This window comes from Bolinopsis microptera, chromosome 3 (assembly GCF_026151205.1).
Source record: "Bolinopsis microptera isolate Bmic1 chromosome 3, MBARI_Bmic_1.0, whole genome shotgun sequence".
Classification (NCBI taxonomy): Eukaryota; Metazoa; Ctenophora; class Tentaculata; order Lobata; family Bolinopsidae; genus Bolinopsis; species Bolinopsis microptera.
The window spans coordinates 7,738,327-7,756,345 of NC_087074.1; the positions used below are offsets into that span (position 1 = coordinate 7,738,327).

Sequence of the window (18,019 nt, forward strand, 5' to 3'; positions counted from 1 at the left end):
GACCCCTCACTAACACACCTTATCTACAAGGGTACAAGGAGCGAAGCTGACCCACGTTAAAGCAGAGTGGTTCCTGAGTCTCTCTGACTTCCTGCTCTGGTCTCATCTCTCAAACTTCGAGTGCGGACTTCCGTCCGAGTCCGAGGAGATCCTGGTTGTGAAGCACGAGAAATACTCCAGCCAGGCCTGGGTGGACTTGGTCCTTCAGCTCGCTAAAGTGTTTGTTTTGGTCAAGGTCAAACCTTCCAAGTCACTTCCCGCTAACTCTGATTCCTACAAATCGTGAGTTTATAATCAGATAACTGTCTCCGTATTCAACAAGTTAAGTACTACTGTAATATTTACCGTTTATAGCTAGTCCACAGCACCCTAAACCTAATATCCGCTACACTCTACAAATACCCTAACTCAAAGCAGTCTGGCCAGGTCAGTGTACAGCAGAGAAGAGAGGACGCTGCTAGGATGGCTCTCTCATCACTACGAGACCCAGAGGAAGGTTATCTGGAGTGAGAACTCCCCTCCTACTCGCTGGATCGTCTCTTTTGATAATGATCTGTTAGATGGGCTCGTGCTCGCGGCTCTCCTGTCCTCTTACTGCCCCTTCTTGGTGAGTTTTTAGTGTTTACTGTCCTCTTACTTCCCCTTCTTAGTTCTTGGTGAGTGTTAACTGTCCTCTTACTGCCCCTTCTTGGTGAGTGTCCTCTTACTGCCCCTTCTTTGTGAGTGTTTACTGTCCTCTTACTGCCCCTTCTTGGTGAGTGTTTACTGTCCTCTTACTGCCCCTTCTTGGTGAGTGTTTACTGTGGAGCTATGTTGTGTTATGACAGTGTTAGCTGTGAATCACACCAATGTTTTATGCTTTTATGTACGATGAAGGTAAACGACTCTGGTTCAAGTCGATTATGAGGTTTAGCTGCTCGATTATAGCTGATCCTTTTTTTTTGCCATGGCAACCTTCAAACTCTTCAACCGTTATAACGTAGTAGATGAATGGGGAAACTATGATGGAGATTGGAGATTATCTTTGCTTTAGTCAGATCAAGGAGTGATTAGAGGAGGATGGATGACTAGCTCACTGTGTGGGGTCTAGTTATCTAATTGGATAATCGTCGTGTTATGGGAGATTATAGAGATTGGGCCATACTTGTAGGACGGTGATGATGGGGACTTCAAGCGTTTGGAATTTTACGGCTGTTGAATATATCTATGTTAAGGGGGCCGGGGGGTCTTCATCAAAATTCTCTCGAAATCGACTTTATAGTTGTTTCTGATAGAGGGGAGTGATATCTATCAGCTGCTTTTGGTCCCATGGAAAAATATTGTTCCTAGCCGGTCTAAGGTCAGCGCTTATGTGTAATTGTATTGCGCGATCGATTTTCAATCGCAAATTCTGAAAATCGAGTCTAAAAATCTATCTTCTCCCACATTTTTTGAGCAATCACCCTGAAACTTTCAGGATATGTTCTAGGGACCATTTAGAAATTTTGAGATAGGCCTTTAAAAATTTTTTATTCAATTTTGAAAATCTTGGACCTCAAAAAATCGTAAAAAAACGAGGTCCAAGATTTTCAAAATTGAATAAAAAATTTTTAAAGGCCTATCTCAAAATTTTGTATTTTTTGGTTGAATACGCCCAATGGGCGCTGGTCTGTACCGAAATATAAAAAACATACAATATAAAATTATAGAGAAACATAGAGAATAAAATTCTAGCAAGCCTCCGAAAACTATTTAGCCTTGTGTGTCGACGTAACTAGAAAATAGCATAAAAATATGAGTTGCAGTTCAGGTTCTGTTACTTTAACATTTACCAGTCTCAGCACTGAAAAAAACACACTAAATAAGCTTTCAACGCGGTTCATTTATTAATTGTAAAAAGTGGTAAATCTACACACGGCAACTCCAGTCAGCACCAAATAACACTCAACATACATCATACATTAACTCTTATCAGGAGCTTTGGGACGTTTGAGATGATAAGGTTTTATCAGCCGTGCGGATCTTTCTGTCGCGTATGAAATAATGTTTATTTGAGTCTTTCTGGATCATCTGTTTCATCTCCTTAACAAGTTTACTATGCGCAAGCTGTTCCTCTTTGGTTCTGTCCGGTCCCAAATAAACATGTTTGAAAACGTCACTGTCTCTGAGGTTTCGTGCACGCATCAAAATCAAGTCTACCTCACTGGCACAACCAAATTCGACCTTGATAGGCCTATTCTTACCCGGTTCCTTCCTTCCGATTCTGTAGACCTCACCAGTGCGGAGCACGGGGAAAGCGTCAGTTCCGTAAAGTATGTCCTTGACAACTTTGTTGAGCTCAAAATCGGCTTCTTTATCACTTTCATGGCAACCGTAGATCATCAAGTACTTCGATCGTTTCTTCTCTTCATTTACAGTCCTTACGGCTTGTTTGATAGAGTTTTCTGTTAAAGGTTTCCCGCTAGGACGCTGAGCAGTGTTTTTCTTGACAACATCCGTCCAACTTTTCATTTCTGATTTAACTGTCTCCTGAACTGAATTCATCTGTCCTTGTTGAGTTTCAATAATTAGTTTCTGATCCGCTATTTTCTCCGATTTCATGACATCAATTTTCCCAGCAGCACTTTTACAAAGTTCAATATTCTTCTCCGCCAATTTCATTAAGCTGCCGATGATTTTGACGAGTGGATTTTTGTTAAGTTTCATTAAAGCGGTCTCAGTAAAGTCAGATCTACATGAAACATTGGCAACCTTGAATATTTTCTGAAATTCTGATGTCATCTCATGGTCCATCGCGTTGAGCCGGTCCACTGAAAAATCCATGCTACACAGTCGGCGCTGTTGAAAGTCGACGTGGCGAGTAACACTTTCACTGATAACGATCACTGATAAGCGAGCTAAAAAACAGTGCAAATACAAATTGGTTTACTGCGAACTGAATTGGTTTACTGCGAACTGAATTGGTTTACTGTATGATCATTCTCTTCTAAATGGTCCCTAGAACAAATCCTGAAAGTTTCAGGGTGATTGCTCAAAAAATGTGGGAGAAGATAGATTTTTAGACTCGATTTTCAGAATTTGCGATTGAAAATCGCTCGCGCAATACAATTACACATAAGCGTTGACCTTAGACCGGCGATAATTTCGGCTAGGAACAATATTTTTCCATGGGACCAAAAGCAGCTGATAGATATCACTCCCCTCTATCAGAAACAACTATAAAGTCGATTTCGAGAGAATTTTGATGAAGACCCCCCGGCCCCCTTAAAGGGTTTTTAGTCAAACTCTAATTTGCCGAGCCACGATATACCGGGCGCTTCTAGATATCCTGAAATGGTAATTTTCATGTATTTTTTAGGGTATCTAGTATAAATAAACCAAAACGTCACTTTAGCGGAATAGTTTCCTTTACCCGAACGGCGAACAGGTATCCGTAATTTTTCCTCAACTTTTTGTCTAATAGGAATCGATGACCAACGACCACAGATTGGGTTATCATTATTTTCGGAGAGCCTTATTTTCTATTCTATCTAGATTACAGCATTAACTTGAAACAATGCCCAGTTCCATTTTGCTCGCCAGTCATAGAAAAAGATAATGTTCAGATTAGGCCTGGAACATCACGATTCATTCTTTAATGTTCTGTGTCCCTTTATAATATTGTTAGTGGATGTTATAATACTCTGAAATCAGCAGAAGTAACGTGTCATAATCTTATCTTTTGTAGTCAATTATTTAATTTGAATGATCCAACGACCTTTGACAAATAATTATATCATTTCAATTTCTGCTTACTCAATATTCAATGTCTATGCAGCAATATCTTGTACCAATAAAAACACCCGGATAACTAAAGGATTTCTCAAGTAATAAAATATTAGTAAAACAGAAATGACATATCATACAAATGTAAATAAGTAAATAGGAAGTTCTCGTGAAGAATATTCTCAAAGTTCACACAAGTCACAATGTGCCTACAAGAGAGTGTAGAGGGAGGCGATGAGGGGGAGGAGAAGGGCGGCGAGGGCGGTGGCGGAGGAGGCCTTGGTGCAATCTGCTGTGTCGCACTCAGCACACAGCTCATTCTTTTTATCTTCAGCTGTGCAGGGTCCACATCCCGCCATCTTAACCTTGTACGCGTCAGTAGCTTTAGTTCCGGGCCTGTCAAAGTGTCAAGTTAGTGTTAGAGTTGAGCTGATTCAACTTGAGCGGATACTGTTTTGACATATTAACACACAGGCAAATTTAATTTTGGGTGTCATTTAAGCAATTAATCATGGATAAATATAAAGTATTAATTAAGAATAAATATGATAAGATCGATATTTAAGAAGGGTACGTACATGTTGCACATGATCTTGGTAGCCTTGAGTCGTTTGCAAACAGTGGAATCCGCTGCGGCGTTGAACTTCTTGTCAGTGGCACTGTACGCGTAGTTCTTACATTTGAAGTCGTCAGCGGTCTCCTTCACCGTGTTGCAAGCCTCGGCTGCCCCAGTGCAGGACTCACACGTGGCTTCAGTGTTGGCAGCACATGCTCCACACTTGTACTCGACCACTGCACTCATCCCTGTGTATTCGACGAACTTGGGCCTGCGGGTCATCTACGTTTATAATACTTAATACATATGTGATCCCGATAATTTGATATGGTGCCAGTGTATAATACCTGTCTTAGAAAGTAGTGTATACCAGGTATGGTGTATACCTGTCTGAGAGAGTCTGATTAATTCAGGAAAATAAGTGGGATTTAGGGCCACCTCCAGACCATGTTAGGATATACTTCAGTCAGAAAGCGTTTAGAAACACAACTAGAAAATTGTGTCAGAAATGTTGCGTGAAGTATTGAATGACTTACTGGCTGCAGTCGGATGCGGCTTCACTCTCGCCCGCGCAATCTGTTCCAGCTGCCGTTCCGTCGGTACCCTGCACGCATTTGATCGCGGCTTCACTTCGGTAAACTGCATAATCATTTGTTTGATATGGAGAATTATAGAAATGTATCGATTGCTTATATAATATAGTAGAACCTCTATAATATGCTGGCAGGGAAAACGAACGGTGTAGAAATCTTAGTATTTTCTCAGTTAAAATTAAATATATCACTCAATGTAAGTTCAAATGGTTACTAACAAAATACAGGAAAAACCCTGATTTACCGTGCAGTTTGGGGAAAGAAAAAGTATGGTAATTAATAAATGGGGGTTTTGCTGTAGTTTAAAATAGAATTAAGCTTAAAATGCAAATTACCTGCCACCAGGAGGAGGAGAGCGAACATCTTCATCTTAGCTAAACAGATGTAAATTAGTTTAACTTTATGTAAGTAACTAATTTGTGTAATTATTAAGTTGGTAACTGTAACTAATGTAAGGAACTCATAAATTAATGATGCAGTAACGAAGTAAATAATCGGGGTTCTATATTGTCTCAGAATAGACTGCTACTGTAAAACCATTAATTTCCGCGGTGAATTTAGATTTGCGATTTTTAAAGGACCCAAAAATCCGTGAAAATGCTGCGAAAGTATCTGGTTAAGTTTTACAGTATGATAAGAATAAGATGTTAATCGTATACAGATAAGCTAGCTAAAGCTAAAATGTTGAGAAAGAAACTGTCTGCTGTAGAAGTGGCAGGGAGTGACATAAAAAGGCAGGCGTAAAACACCGCGTTGCAGCGTGACCCCCTGTCACGTGTTATGCACGTGCAAATCACGTGGCGCGCACTGTGCGACTAAGTACCGCCACGTGCAGCGAGAGAGAAACTGATAGTACGGACATGAGCTCAAAGCAACAGATCGATAATACTATAATGGAGCACCTCTAACTTGTTCTACGAAAGCGATATTTTCCGTGAGTAAGTCACGTGGAGCGTAATGCTGCGATAAACGGTCACGTGGTGCATTTGTGTCCGATTACTAAACTTTAAGTTTCACGCAGAAAGTGAAAGTAAGTTCACTTGCTCTATGTCTAACAATTATTGTACAAGTTCTGGCTATTCTCGGAGATTACGCTCCATAAAGAATATTTAAGAATAAAGCAGTGAAACGTAGGAATATATCAACTCCCCAACATCTCCCAAGATTCTCCCCGACATGAGGGAAAACAAAAAGACGTATCTTTCCCCAGTTGGGCTGCGGAACATTATGCGCAAATATTGTCTCTGAATATAAATATCATCTGAGTAGAAATGTGAGTTCAGTGCAAAACAAACTGAATTTTTAGAGCGTCTGAAACAAACTGTTCTGAAGAAGTGAGCTCACTGGTTGCCTGTTGAAATATCATCTGTCAGAAAGAAGATGATCGTAATAAAACTGATAATTGCCTATTCTTTGTATGTTACTGGTACAATCTTTAAAATGTGTCACAAAAAATGCCAGTAGGGTTGTTAAGGGCTAGCAATTCTCGATCTCTGTAAGATTTGAAAGAACTTTTCAGATACTGTATTCTGTAAGTATCACATGCAGGTCCTTACTTTTAATACTTTGTATAATTTAAATAGAATCTAGACGTTTCTATGGTAATTATACTCGTTTCACTTTCCTCTAGAGCTACGAATAATGGAGCTGTAAATATCTTCCCGCCCCATCTTATATTCAGTTTCATCTCTTGTTGTCATGGTGACCTGCGTATCAAAGCCTGAGAACTCTTTGTATTATTTTCAGCACGCCTCCGCAGTTTTTCTCTATTTGTCAGCTGTGATTCAAGCACGAGACAAAGTCTGTTTTAAAAGCACGTGTTCAACTTACTGTTAATAGAGAAAGTGAAGTGAAAGTTACTTTACAGTGCGTGGCGACAGTTGCGGTTAGGTTGCTAACAATAACTTTGCACTTCATCCGGTCTGACATGTCCATTATAATCCGCAGTTATAGCATTATCTGTAGTTTAATCATACCAGTCCACATTTTTATTATATAACCAGGAAATGTCCCTTCTCAGCGCGGGAACATGACTCAGTTACAAACGGAAATACCCGCAAAGTTATTATCCTTCAAGTTTCACATTATAATGTTATAATTTTACAATATGTGAGATTCATATTGGATAGGAAATAATTTGTCTTGTGGGCTGCTAAAGCTATATAACGTGTCCGTGTGCAGGTGTAGAAGTGGTTTCCCTTACAGAGAGTCATTATCTTACGTTTGTAGATCTCTTTCTCTTTCTTTTACGTCAGCAGCCTGCATGCGTGGGGGAGTTTATCTGCTCATTGTATAAACTAGAGAGTAACAAGTGGGACTAATAACTGTATGCTCACAATGACAATGAAACCAAGCAACCCTCTTCTGTATAAAATTAGTCTCTTTCTGTACGATTATCAGTGTTACCTAGCAGCTAACCGTTTAGGGGACCACCTTCTTGTAGGTACCATTATTTCGCTATTCTAAAGAAACTGAGCATTGTCAGAGTCTAAAGGGTGATGAAAGAGAGTCTGGTATAATAGGTTACTGGTGGTGGCTCCTGCTCCATTGTGCGCGTCACTCATGCTCTGAATCTCATGAATTTGACTGCTGAGTTGCATCCATTTCTTGCCTACAACACTTTCACTTTCACTTTTACGATTAATGCCCACTTTGTTTACTTCCATTCCTATTCTCCTATCCTTTCACTTTCTCTGAACTCCCGATCATCTGCTGAGTCGCTCCGGTCGACTCAGCAGAATGATCCGAAAATCCGTGATTGAGGGTTAAATGAAGAAGGTCCCTGTCTAGAATATTCTTAGAGTACCCTGCAGTTATGCTTAGTCTAAAACACTTTCTCTTTCATTATAAGTGTCCACATAGGTAGCTTTCACTCTTACTCTTAGTCTCACAAAGTTTTCACTTTCACTTTCACTCCAAATACGGACAGATTCTAAGCTCTAAAACAGGATAATCTTCTTGAGCCGGATAAAGCACACAAATATGAGCGAGTTCATGAATTAAATTAAAATCCCGAACTTCCAGAACAAACAAAACTACCATAAAGAATGTAACTCTCAAATAATCTAAACAATAGCCAAATCTCTGTCCAGAATAATCTAAACAATAACCAGCTCCCTCTCGACAGGTGAACCTCCATTTCTCTGACATGTACCTGAACGTGAGGTCCCCGGAGGAGTGTTTCCACAACGCTCTCTCTATAATACACGCCCTGCGGACCCTGGGGATGGACTACGATATCCATCCTACTGATATAATGCAGCCCAATGCCATTAACATGCTCCTCTTTATTACTCATCTCTACATTACACTTCCTCAGTACAAGTAAGTCGTGGATTTATAATTAATAATTTCATAATTAATTAGGTTTTTGAAAATGGTTTGACGTTTTTATTTGAGTTTTGGTCCTCCGCAAAATTGATGTTATTTAATATCATCGACGACCCAGCCAATTTCCTCTAGAATGAGCGATTACACCTCCTCTAAACTACATAATTTCAGACCTAAAACAACAGTAATGTTTGAAGGAGCGTTACACCAGCCTGTTCTAAAGGAGCTGAAGGTTCAGAACCCTTCCAACAAGACAATCTCCTACTGTGTGACTGTAGTGGGTGAGGACCACGCCTCGTTCTCTGTACAACCTTCTACTCTCAATGTTAGTAACCGTTACCATACACCATTATACACTATACACGATACACCATTGTACAATGTACATTATACATTATACATTATATATACAGCCATCCAACCTTAAGATGTTATAGTTGACCTATACAAATTACAATTTTAACGTTAGAAAAATCCATAATTCATCCCTCTCATACAGCTAAAACTAACTCCTAACATTCTTCAGATAAGTGCTAACTCTCACGCACTGATAAAGGTCCGGTTCAGTTCGAGCTGGCTGCACCCTTGCAACGCTGCCCTCATGTTAGTTTCCAGACGAACTGGGGTAGCGTGTGGCAGCACTCTCGTGTTCAGTCTACAGTCCCTCGTCAACGACATTTTCCCTATCGTAAGTCTGTTGTCATTCTTTTATAGACTAGATCTTGCTTTAGAATCGGTTTTCAAAGACTTAGAGTTTTCTCCATGTACTCTGTACATCAGGTTATATAGTGCAATTTTACTTAAAACAAAATCCCTGGAATTGATTTTACTACATTTTATTTAATAACAACTGCTATTATTTTCTGTGAGTTCATGTTTCACTCACAGCTCTATTCCAGAGTACAGTCCAAGTAGAGAGTGCAGTGTACAAGCCTCTCAAGTTCCCCCTCTCTGTAACCAACCCTCTCGGTAACGGTGGATCCTTCAAGGTAACATTGCTAATTTGGGTTTAGGCTGTATTTAGGAGACATTTCCTGTAAGAGCTCCTCTTTATACCCAAGAAATAATGAATCCTTTGTCAATATTCACGGTTATGAGTTGGTTAAATCATTACTATTTTATTAGATAGCACTGGTGGAGAGTAAGGGTTTAAAGGAAGGACTGAAGAGCAGAAAGAAGCAGCAAAACCCTAACATATCCGACACAACCGTTGGGAGTTTCGACGTGACCAAAGGTAGGAACTTTGTTGTACAACTGATGCGGTTGTACACATCAGTAACTGTCAGATAATCCGCTCGATGAGGGGAATCTGCTGATTTTATTTCATTCGAAAATGTAAAGCACTTACTCCCACACATTTTGTGTATATATAAAACGCGCTAAAAATGAATGATGTTCATTTTAGGAATCGAAATTCGTCTATTTAGCCGATGGAAATTTTACAAAGTATGCATTCTGTCGTCTTCGTCCTCTAGATTTGATTTGGTCTGTCTTATTTTTAAACCGTACCATTCAGCATATCCTCCTTATGCGACATTTGTCTGTTATGCACGTGGCTTGTCGAGTTAAATGATTTGGGGGGTTTAAATCCACAATTTTAAACTTTGAATTCCATGGAAACCATAATAAACACGGGTTAATAACTCCTAACAGCTCTTTCGCCATGAGAACTATAATAAACACCGCCTCCCCCTTCCAGCTGCGGTGCCGACAAGTTCCCCATCATCATTCTGGTGCTCTGAGACCACAGTGGAGCTAGCACCAGGGGGTACTGCTAACCTAGAGCTGGAGTTCCTGCCCCTCTCACCCTGGCCCCAGGAACTGTGCTCTCCTCTTTTCTTGTCCGGGAGTTGGCGAATTCTTACAGGTTTGACTTATTATCTCAATCCTATTGTACTGGATCCTGAAGTAATGTTATGTTAGGGTCAAATCTGGGGCGGGAAATACTGTGGCAGAAAAGCTTACTGAAAATATCACGCATCTAGATAGTTCAACGTACGTATAATGTATATTTCACTTTTATCTGGATACAAAATACGTTTTTGTAAGCAACATCTCACGTCTTCATACACAGAACATAGAAGGGATGGGACTGTATCCTGAACCACTAAACTTGTCTAAAAACAAGGATATCAGACTGAAATCTCCTGTAGACAGAATGAGACAGGATATCCTCGGCTCAGGTCAGCAAAGTTACTCAGTTTAAACTACTTTTGTCTGTTTTACTGTTATTGACCCAACAAATATTGACTATTAGTATTGATATGACATTTTACTTGATTGAGCTCACACTTTCCATGTTATTATAAGTTGCCTGCTAACCCATCACCATGGCCATGGTAACACAGGTAGCAGTAACGTGATAAGGTACCGGTGTGACCCTGAAAAGGAGCTGGAGGGGGTACTGGAGATCCCCGCAGAGAACCCCCAGAAGATGGAGGCTCTCATCGAGACCGCTCAGCACAGGATGAGTGAAACTGAGGTAAGTGTTAAAATAATTGCATTGTGGGATTGTTCTAGAAGTTGTTCTACACTTGAAACTGATAGTAGACTAATTATCATAGAACAGTTGTGTTGCGATGGTTGTTCTCTGTTATGGATAAGTTGATACCTTCGAAAAGATAACTCATATTTTGTGTTGAACAATATTAAGGCGAAGTTTTCAGCTCTGTTAAATCTGATCGCTTATGAGTCAATGCCAATAACTTGCACTCCAGATGAAATTAAGATCCCCCCACGTTTTTTGAACTATTTGGTAGAATTACTTCGAATTTGGTCTGGTAGAATTAGTCTGCGTTTGATTTTAAACCTTTGCTATTCTGAGATAGGCCTAATCAGGGGGCCATAACTTGCTCATGATGTGTAAATCATTTCAGGATTATCACTATTGTGATTAAATTAATGTTATTATCGTTAGTTTTGTGACCTTTTATCCTTTTATATAAATCAGGGCGGCAAAGATATTTCTTGATTCTTCAATTAAAATCGTGTTCTGTCTAAAATGAGGATTAAGACGTTAGAGCCAAATCAATCGGATATTTCTTGGCTATGTTTAAATGTTATGAAAACGAATTACTGCTAGACTTTGGGTAATCGCACAGACGAAATCTAAACAACAACATCAGCATCTGAATGTCATCCTGACCCTTCTTCCCTCAGATAAGAAGACGAAAGTTGACTGGAACGCTGGCCAGTGCCAGTGTAGCCTGTTTGGAGCAGGTAAACAAGGAACCCAACAAGCCCGACGACACCGGCCACTTCAAGGTTCACTGCAACAGCAAACACTTCGTGTTCCCGGAGCGGGTATCATGTGATCCGGGCATTGGAGCTAAACTTCCTTTCACCTTCCAGGTAGATTATCTTGTTTTATCGTAACAATCGGGTATCATATTCTTCACACTCTAGAAATATTGGTTAGCAGAACTGTATTTTCACATGCGCCATATCCAGGTGCTTCTGAGGCAACACACATATTTTGACTCGCTTTGAATTTCATTTGCTTAATAGACCGTCGAGTTGGCCATCTCGTGAATGATAGAGTTAGTATAATGTAAGTGTATAGTATACTGTATAGTATAATGTATATTGTATAAATGTATAATGTATGAACCTCTTTCAGGCGGACGGACAAGGGTTCTACCCAGCCAAGGTAGTTTTAGTAAACAGTGGCGATATCCGAGTGTACGAATTGGAGGTTACTTGTACTCCCAGTACGACTCAGGCAGAGATCCTCTTCAGTGCTCCTACAATGCAGAGCGTTGTACAGGAGATACCAATCGTAAGTGGAAATTCTCAAAGTGAATAGAAAATTCCGAAAATGAAACTTCTTTTTGTGAAAGTGAAACTTTAACAGTTTCTCCTTATCAATGAGTTTAATCCACCTCCTGCCAGATAAACGAAACGCAGCATGATTGGAATTTGTCTGCTGTGATCCAAGGTGAGGCGTATCTCGGACCTCCTACCATGCTCGCCAAATCATCCTCTACCTCACTTTATCCTCTCATGTTCAAACCTCTTTATCAGGGCGAAATTGAGGTTTGTATCTCTTCTTATTTCCTAGTTGTCTGTTATAGCAATTAACAGACACAACCAGTACTTGAGTGCTTCTTGGTTAGTTCTTATTTGATCAGCTTAAAAGTCTTACTTATTTCTCACTATACCCCGAAAGGAGGTGCCCTCACAGTTGATGCTCCGAAACACCAGTAGTTTATTTTTGGTTCGATTAAAAGGGTTGTACTAATTGCAACACAAAACTGTACAATATTTCCACACCACAGGGAGAGTTGACGCTGACGAACGTAGCAAACGGAACAGTTCACAAGTTTAAATTGTCCGGATCAGGACTCAAGCCACTTCCACAGGAGACTGTTACTTTGAGGTGCCATGCCAGACAGAAATCTTCTCATACTGTCTACGTTCATAATCCTTCTGAGAGGAGAAAAACTTTCCAGGTTAGCTTCAATTTATTTTTAAAATTCCTTATTTTAAGACTTAAACATTCATTCAAATACGAATTACAATAATTAATATTTTATCAAGAAATTAAAATTGTTAATGTGATAATTCAGTTATCGATTTTCTTGAATTATCTCGCCCCTTTTGATTCTCAAACACCCCCACAATAGGCGTACACTGATCTGGATTGCATAGTGGGACTACACGAGATCTCGATAGAAGGAGGAATATCAGTTCCTTACGAGATCACAGCTTATCCAATAAAGCAGGGGGTTTACAAAGGCGTTTTCAGCTTCGAGTCAATCAAAGGGTCTGGTAAGTCAAACTCAAATATAAGTTAGCTAATTATAAGGACCCTGCTGAATTTGTAATTCCATCCGTGATTTGTAATTCCATTCGCAGTTCGCACCCGTTCGACTTGGCACAAAATATATCCCTCTGGCTCTGCTTTTCACAATATTTTCCATATTCAAATGGATTGCTGCAGGCACCCAACCAGACAATCCCCTCAGTTAGTGGGAGAGAGAGTACAAGTAGTAACACAACAGAAGCACACAGCGTCTGGTACTCCGTGGAGATATTTGTAGACCCTCCTCCTCCAGAGAAGACTGTTGATCTCTTCTGTGAGGCTAAGAAAGCGCTAACTCTAGAGGTTTGATGTTCTCACTGTCCTGAGTTTTTGATGTTTTCTTATTTTTATAAAGAGTAGTATGTGTGTAGTATGTGTGTAATCGCACTGTACTGGTTACAACTAACATTTGTATCTTGCAGCTGTCTATCTCTAACCCGACTGATAAGGAAGTGATATTTGATGTAGCGTGTGAAGGGGAGGGGGTTTCAGGACCCCCGACTGTCTCCGTGGGCCCCAAGACAGAAGCTTGCTATGAGATCCTTTACAAGCCAACCTTTATTGGAAAATCTGCGGGAAAAGTTGTGTTTGTCAGCGAAGAGCTCGGTAAGTTCGTTTAGTTTTATACAGGATGTCTTTTCAGTCATTACGTACAAAATATGAACTACAAAATATGAACTTCAAACTCCGCAAAGTTATTCATGTTCCTGTTATCAGGAGAGTTCTGGTACGAGGTGAAACTGAACGCAGAGAAACCCCGCCCCGTTTCCCTGCCACAGATGTGCGCTGAACTGGGTAAAACTGAGACTACCCTGATATCAGTGAGGAACGATCTGCCGGACAGCTGTCTGGTTCACATCACTCTTTCTAACACTTCCCACTTTGTGCTGCACAGTCAGGTTAGTTCAGGATTATTTTGAAGATACGTCGCCAAATACCCTTTATTTCTGGCCCTGCTTATTATCTCAATTATTATCTCAATTCACGATATTACAACCAGATATTATTTCAGAGGAAAGTATCAGTCCCAGGAAATGGTAAAGTAGACCTGGAAGTAACCTTTATACCTTCGTCTCTTGGTAGCAGTGACAAACATACTTGTCACGTTGAGTTCTCCAGCCCTCAGGTTTTTATGTGACATTTATCAATTTTATATTTTCTTAGGTGTTTGGATAAATTAAATTCAAATTATGATAAAACGTGAATCGTGATTATTTCCTGGAGAAATCCCAGTTCACCGATCTGTAATCCTCCAAATTCCTCCTCCAAAAATCTTGGTCTCTCTCCTGGTCGATTTTCATATCCTATATTTTGTTCTACCTTAAAGCACAGTTAAAGAACAATATATTTCAGTTAGGAGAATGGTCGTACACCTTGCAAGGACAGGGTATAAGACCCACAGTGATGGATCCTGTGAATATCGCCTGCTCTCTAGGACAAGTCACCCAGACTCTCCTACCCTTCAAGAACCCTCTAGATCATCCTATAACTGTGTCATGTAGACTTCTGGAGAGGAATAAGATAGAACACAAAAGTACGTTTTATGGTTAATTCATGTTTGGATAACTTTTAGATTCATCAATATAGTTTGCAATGCTGACATATAAGATAAATTCTTATAAGGTATTGCCTAAAATACCCCAAATTTAGTTCTCTGACTTAGTTCAAGTTACTTCAAGAAGTTAAGTTCAATTAACCAAGTAACCCATCACTCACTGTATGAACTAAGTTACACTAAACTAACCAGCTAACCCGTTCAGTTGCCCAACCATATGAACTAAGTTACACTAAACTAACCAGCTTAGAACCCGTTTAGTTGCCCCACCATATGAACTAAGTTACGCTAAACTAACCAGCTTAGAACCTGTTTAGTTGCCCCACCATATGAACTAAGTTACACTAAACTAACCAGCTAACCCGTTTAGTTGCCCCACCATATCAACTAAGTTACACTAAACTAACCAGCTTAGAACCCGTTTAGTTGCCCCACCATATGAACTAAGTTACACTAAACTAACCAGCTAACCCGTTTAGTTGCCCCATCGGATGAACTAAGTTACACTAAACTAACCAGCTAACCCGTTTAGTTGCCCCATCAGATGAACTGTTCGAGCTCCTAGTGAATGAGGAGCTGATGACGGTGCCAGAGCGGGGTGTCCTGGAATTACCATTCACCTTCAGACCTTTGGACATGGTTCAGGCTTCTGCGTATATTGTAGTGGAGGTAGTTGAGGAAGGATCCAAAGTGGACGGTGTTAAATGGCAATTCCCTGTAAAGGGTAAATAGTCTTCTTACTGGTTCTGAATTTTAGTTTCTGCTCTCTAGAATCTACAAAATATCATGTTCAATTGTTTTACTCGTATCACATATTTGTCTTGACTTGGCGGGCCTTTTTTGCAGGAACGCCAGTTTTCAATGTTAGTAAAGGTTACCAGTTACCGGTAATAAGTTGCAAGTCAAAAGAACGGAAGGAGTGCTTCATGGAAATAATTCTGGATACGAACTCAGTGAAACCTACACAGAACGTGAAATACACTGAGGCAGCCAGTAAGTGTTTGGCATCTGGGTAATTTTTCTTAGTTTAACATAATTTGTAGATCTGGGAGACATCAAGATATTCTGTACTAAAAATGTTTGGAAAACAACTTTTTATAAAACAGTTAAAACTTACAATAATGCTCCCTAAACTTTAGTAAGCGATAGACCGAGTGAGCTAAAAGAAGGATGGAAGAAGAAGGAATCCGAACAAGAGTTCACTTTCTCAGTAGACGAGACAAATCTGCTTTCTTTACAACACTGTTCTTCTTCTCACATATCTCCTCCTGGCCTCAGTCTCATTACCTTTACTCTAGTCTTCGCTCCCGGCAAACCCATCAAGTAAAGAATTCTTATGTTCTTATTTCAGTTACTTCAGATTAGATTTTATATAAATATCGTAGTCTAAAACAACGAATTAAATCAGCTTGACTTTATCAATGACTCAGCTTAGCCGATTAATACTGAAAACTAACAATTATCTCCCTACCAGGAAGACAGTAAAGTTAACAGTGGACAGTAAAAATGGAGGTCGGTGGATCTACCCGTTCACAATCCACTCTACCTCAGCCGAACCTGACGACAGTATCGTGATTAGAGCTTCAGGTCTGCACAAGGACTCTGTCGTGGGCATCAGACTCAACAGCCTTGATAGGTATGAGGGTTTTAAACTTGGTCAGGATATTTTTTTCCCTGCTCTTGCCGAAGGCAAAAAGATCGTAGGGAATAAGTAATCGGGTTTGGATATATGAGCTATCCCGATGGACCTGCGGTGACGACAAAAGTCTGCTCCTTCGCAATATAGACCACTCCCCTATAATTATGAGTATAGGAAGCGTCTGTTATGCTGCGCGCGACGCTCGGCATGTGTTAGTTAATTGCAGTATCCAACGCGAATTTCAATTGTCAAACGATGCCGTTCAAATTAAATTAGCCCAAAATTTGTGCGCGGCGTACTAAATATTCTATATAGTACATGCAATCCTGCACGCGCGCAATGACAAATTACGATGAAAATATTGCAACTTTGTAACAACAAAATAATCCAATATCTAATTTTTTTTCCCTACTCTTGCCGAAGGCAAAAAGATCGTAGGGAATAAGTAATCGGGTTTGGATATATGAGGTGGCCCGATGGACCTGCGATGATGACAAAAGTCTGCTCCTTCGAAATATAGACCACTCCCCTATAATTAAGTGTATAGGAAGCGTCTGTTATGCTGCGCTCGACGCTAGCCATGTGTTAATTAATTACAGTGAAATTCCTCCTTCGCAAAGTTATTTTCCGCTATTTTCTGGATTTATTTATTGTTGATGCGCGGCGCTGCATTGGTCAAATAAATCGTCAATTTATACCATGCACGAATCACACTCATTTATAAAAAACATAGTATGTAAATATGATGCACTTTTTTCCAGTCACACTTTTCACTCAAAAGAATTAATGGTACAAGTACATCGTAGGGAAAATTGATCGTGCGTGGTTTCACCGCGGCGAAATTCTTGTTTTATTTATTTTGTTGTTATGATTATGTTTTAATTGAGATTTAGAATAATTCCAATATTTTTAAAACACTATAAACCACCCAAACTAACTCCAACTTTGACCCCCAGTTCCAGTATCTCGTACGAAGCATATCTAGATAAGGGATCAGATCCTGATTTCAGGGTCTATCCTCCGACAGGACAGCTTCTGCCTCTGGGAACTGAGGGAACTCTTATTTGTGTCGCTTATAAACCCACCCTTTACGGAAAAACTCACAACGCCAAACTTATTGTTCAGGTGGGGAACGGAAGCATTATTAAAACAGCAACTTTCTTAATTATTACATTGTTATGTAGTCGCTTTACTTTAGTCCTCGCGCCGGAGTAAATTCAAACTCACCATTTTAACTTCCAACATAGCTTTTATCTTGTCTGTTATGCCTCTCCATTTGTTTCGACGCGGCACTAATTCAAACTGTAATACAGTAGATAGTGATACTGAAAATTATGAGCGGTAATAATTTCAGACTCCGACAAACCAGTGGTCGTACGTGATCCAGGGACAAAGTCCGGCTTTTAGTGTGCCAGTTGGAGTGACCACCACCCCTAGCAGGCTACCAAAGCCCTCTCCAGGTGTCAAGAAGAACTTTATCAGACAAAATATGCGGGTCCTTGCTCAGAATACTCCGTGAACAATGTTGTGAACAATGTTGTGAACAATGTGCCTTCGGGCTGAGAGGAGCGTGTTTTTAGACTTTTCGTACAGACACTGATATTGAGATGATTATTCAGAGTAAAAAGAGTTCAAAATTATATGTAAATACATTTTGTAACATAGATTGTAAGTGTCATTAATGTGTGGATATTTTCTGAAATTTTCTGTAGTTTCTCGTTTATTTTATGAGATCAGTTATGGGTTACTGTATGAACAATGAAAGACAGTAAAAATGATAGTATCTACCATTCTCACC

General features: G+C 39.9%; 3 protein-coding genes across 3 annotated transcripts in view; 1 reads left to right on the forward strand and 2 right to left on the reverse strand.

Moving 5' to 3' along the window:
* The window catches only part of LOC134813145 (cilia and flagella-associated protein 47-like), a 30,006-nt gene extending 12,167 nt beyond the window's left edge, over window positions 1-17,839 (forward strand). Inside the window, exons 32-57 of the mRNA XM_063820831.1 lie at window positions 31-282; window positions 418-607; window positions 8,021-8,217; window positions 8,395-8,548; window positions 8,750-8,911; window positions 9,123-9,212; window positions 9,349-9,457; window positions 9,923-10,131; window positions 10,298-10,406; window positions 10,572-10,705; window positions 11,383-11,574; window positions 11,843-12,001; window positions 12,115-12,258; window positions 12,501-12,674; window positions 12,849-12,993; window positions 13,191-13,330; window positions 13,450-13,633; window positions 13,745-13,926; window positions 14,040-14,153; window positions 14,381-14,561; window positions 15,115-15,306; window positions 15,429-15,575; window positions 15,722-15,905; window positions 16,057-16,218; window positions 17,178-17,346; window positions 17,576-17,839. Of these exons, the coding sequence (XP_063676901.1) occupies window positions 31-282; window positions 418-607; window positions 8,021-8,217; window positions 8,395-8,548; window positions 8,750-8,911; window positions 9,123-9,212; window positions 9,349-9,457; window positions 9,923-10,131; window positions 10,298-10,406; window positions 10,572-10,705; window positions 11,383-11,574; window positions 11,843-12,001; window positions 12,115-12,258; window positions 12,501-12,674; window positions 12,849-12,993; window positions 13,191-13,330; window positions 13,450-13,633; window positions 13,745-13,926; window positions 14,040-14,153; window positions 14,381-14,561; window positions 15,115-15,306; window positions 15,429-15,575; window positions 15,722-15,905; window positions 16,057-16,218; window positions 17,178-17,346; window positions 17,576-17,740 (4,240 nt within the window). The 3' untranslated portion in view covers window positions 17,741-17,839. The remainder of the gene's footprint in view (window positions 1-30; window positions 283-417; window positions 608-8,020; window positions 8,218-8,394; window positions 8,549-8,749; window positions 8,912-9,122; window positions 9,213-9,348; window positions 9,458-9,922; window positions 10,132-10,297; window positions 10,407-10,571; window positions 10,706-11,382; window positions 11,575-11,842; window positions 12,002-12,114; window positions 12,259-12,500; window positions 12,675-12,848; window positions 12,994-13,190; window positions 13,331-13,449; window positions 13,634-13,744; window positions 13,927-14,039; window positions 14,154-14,380; window positions 14,562-15,114; window positions 15,307-15,428; window positions 15,576-15,721; window positions 15,906-16,056; window positions 16,219-17,177; window positions 17,347-17,575) is intronic.
* LOC134812251 (2-oxoisovalerate dehydrogenase subunit beta, mitochondrial-like) overlaps window positions 1-18,019 on the reverse strand; it is a 704,467-nt gene that overhangs the window by 141,241 nt on the left and 545,207 nt on the right. The window lies entirely within an intron of this gene.
* On the reverse strand, window positions 3,827-5,274 carry LOC134812186 (uncharacterized). Its single transcript, XM_063819428.1, has 4 exons — window positions 5,229-5,274; window positions 4,837-4,939; window positions 4,323-4,571; window positions 3,827-4,140 (listed from the first exon to the last, which is right to left on the reverse strand). Exons 1-4 carry the CDS (start codon window positions 5,260-5,262, stop codon window positions 3,954-3,956), a joined length of 573 nt encoding a protein of 190 aa, XP_063675498.1. The 5' UTR covers window positions 5,263-5,274; the 3' UTR covers window positions 3,827-3,953.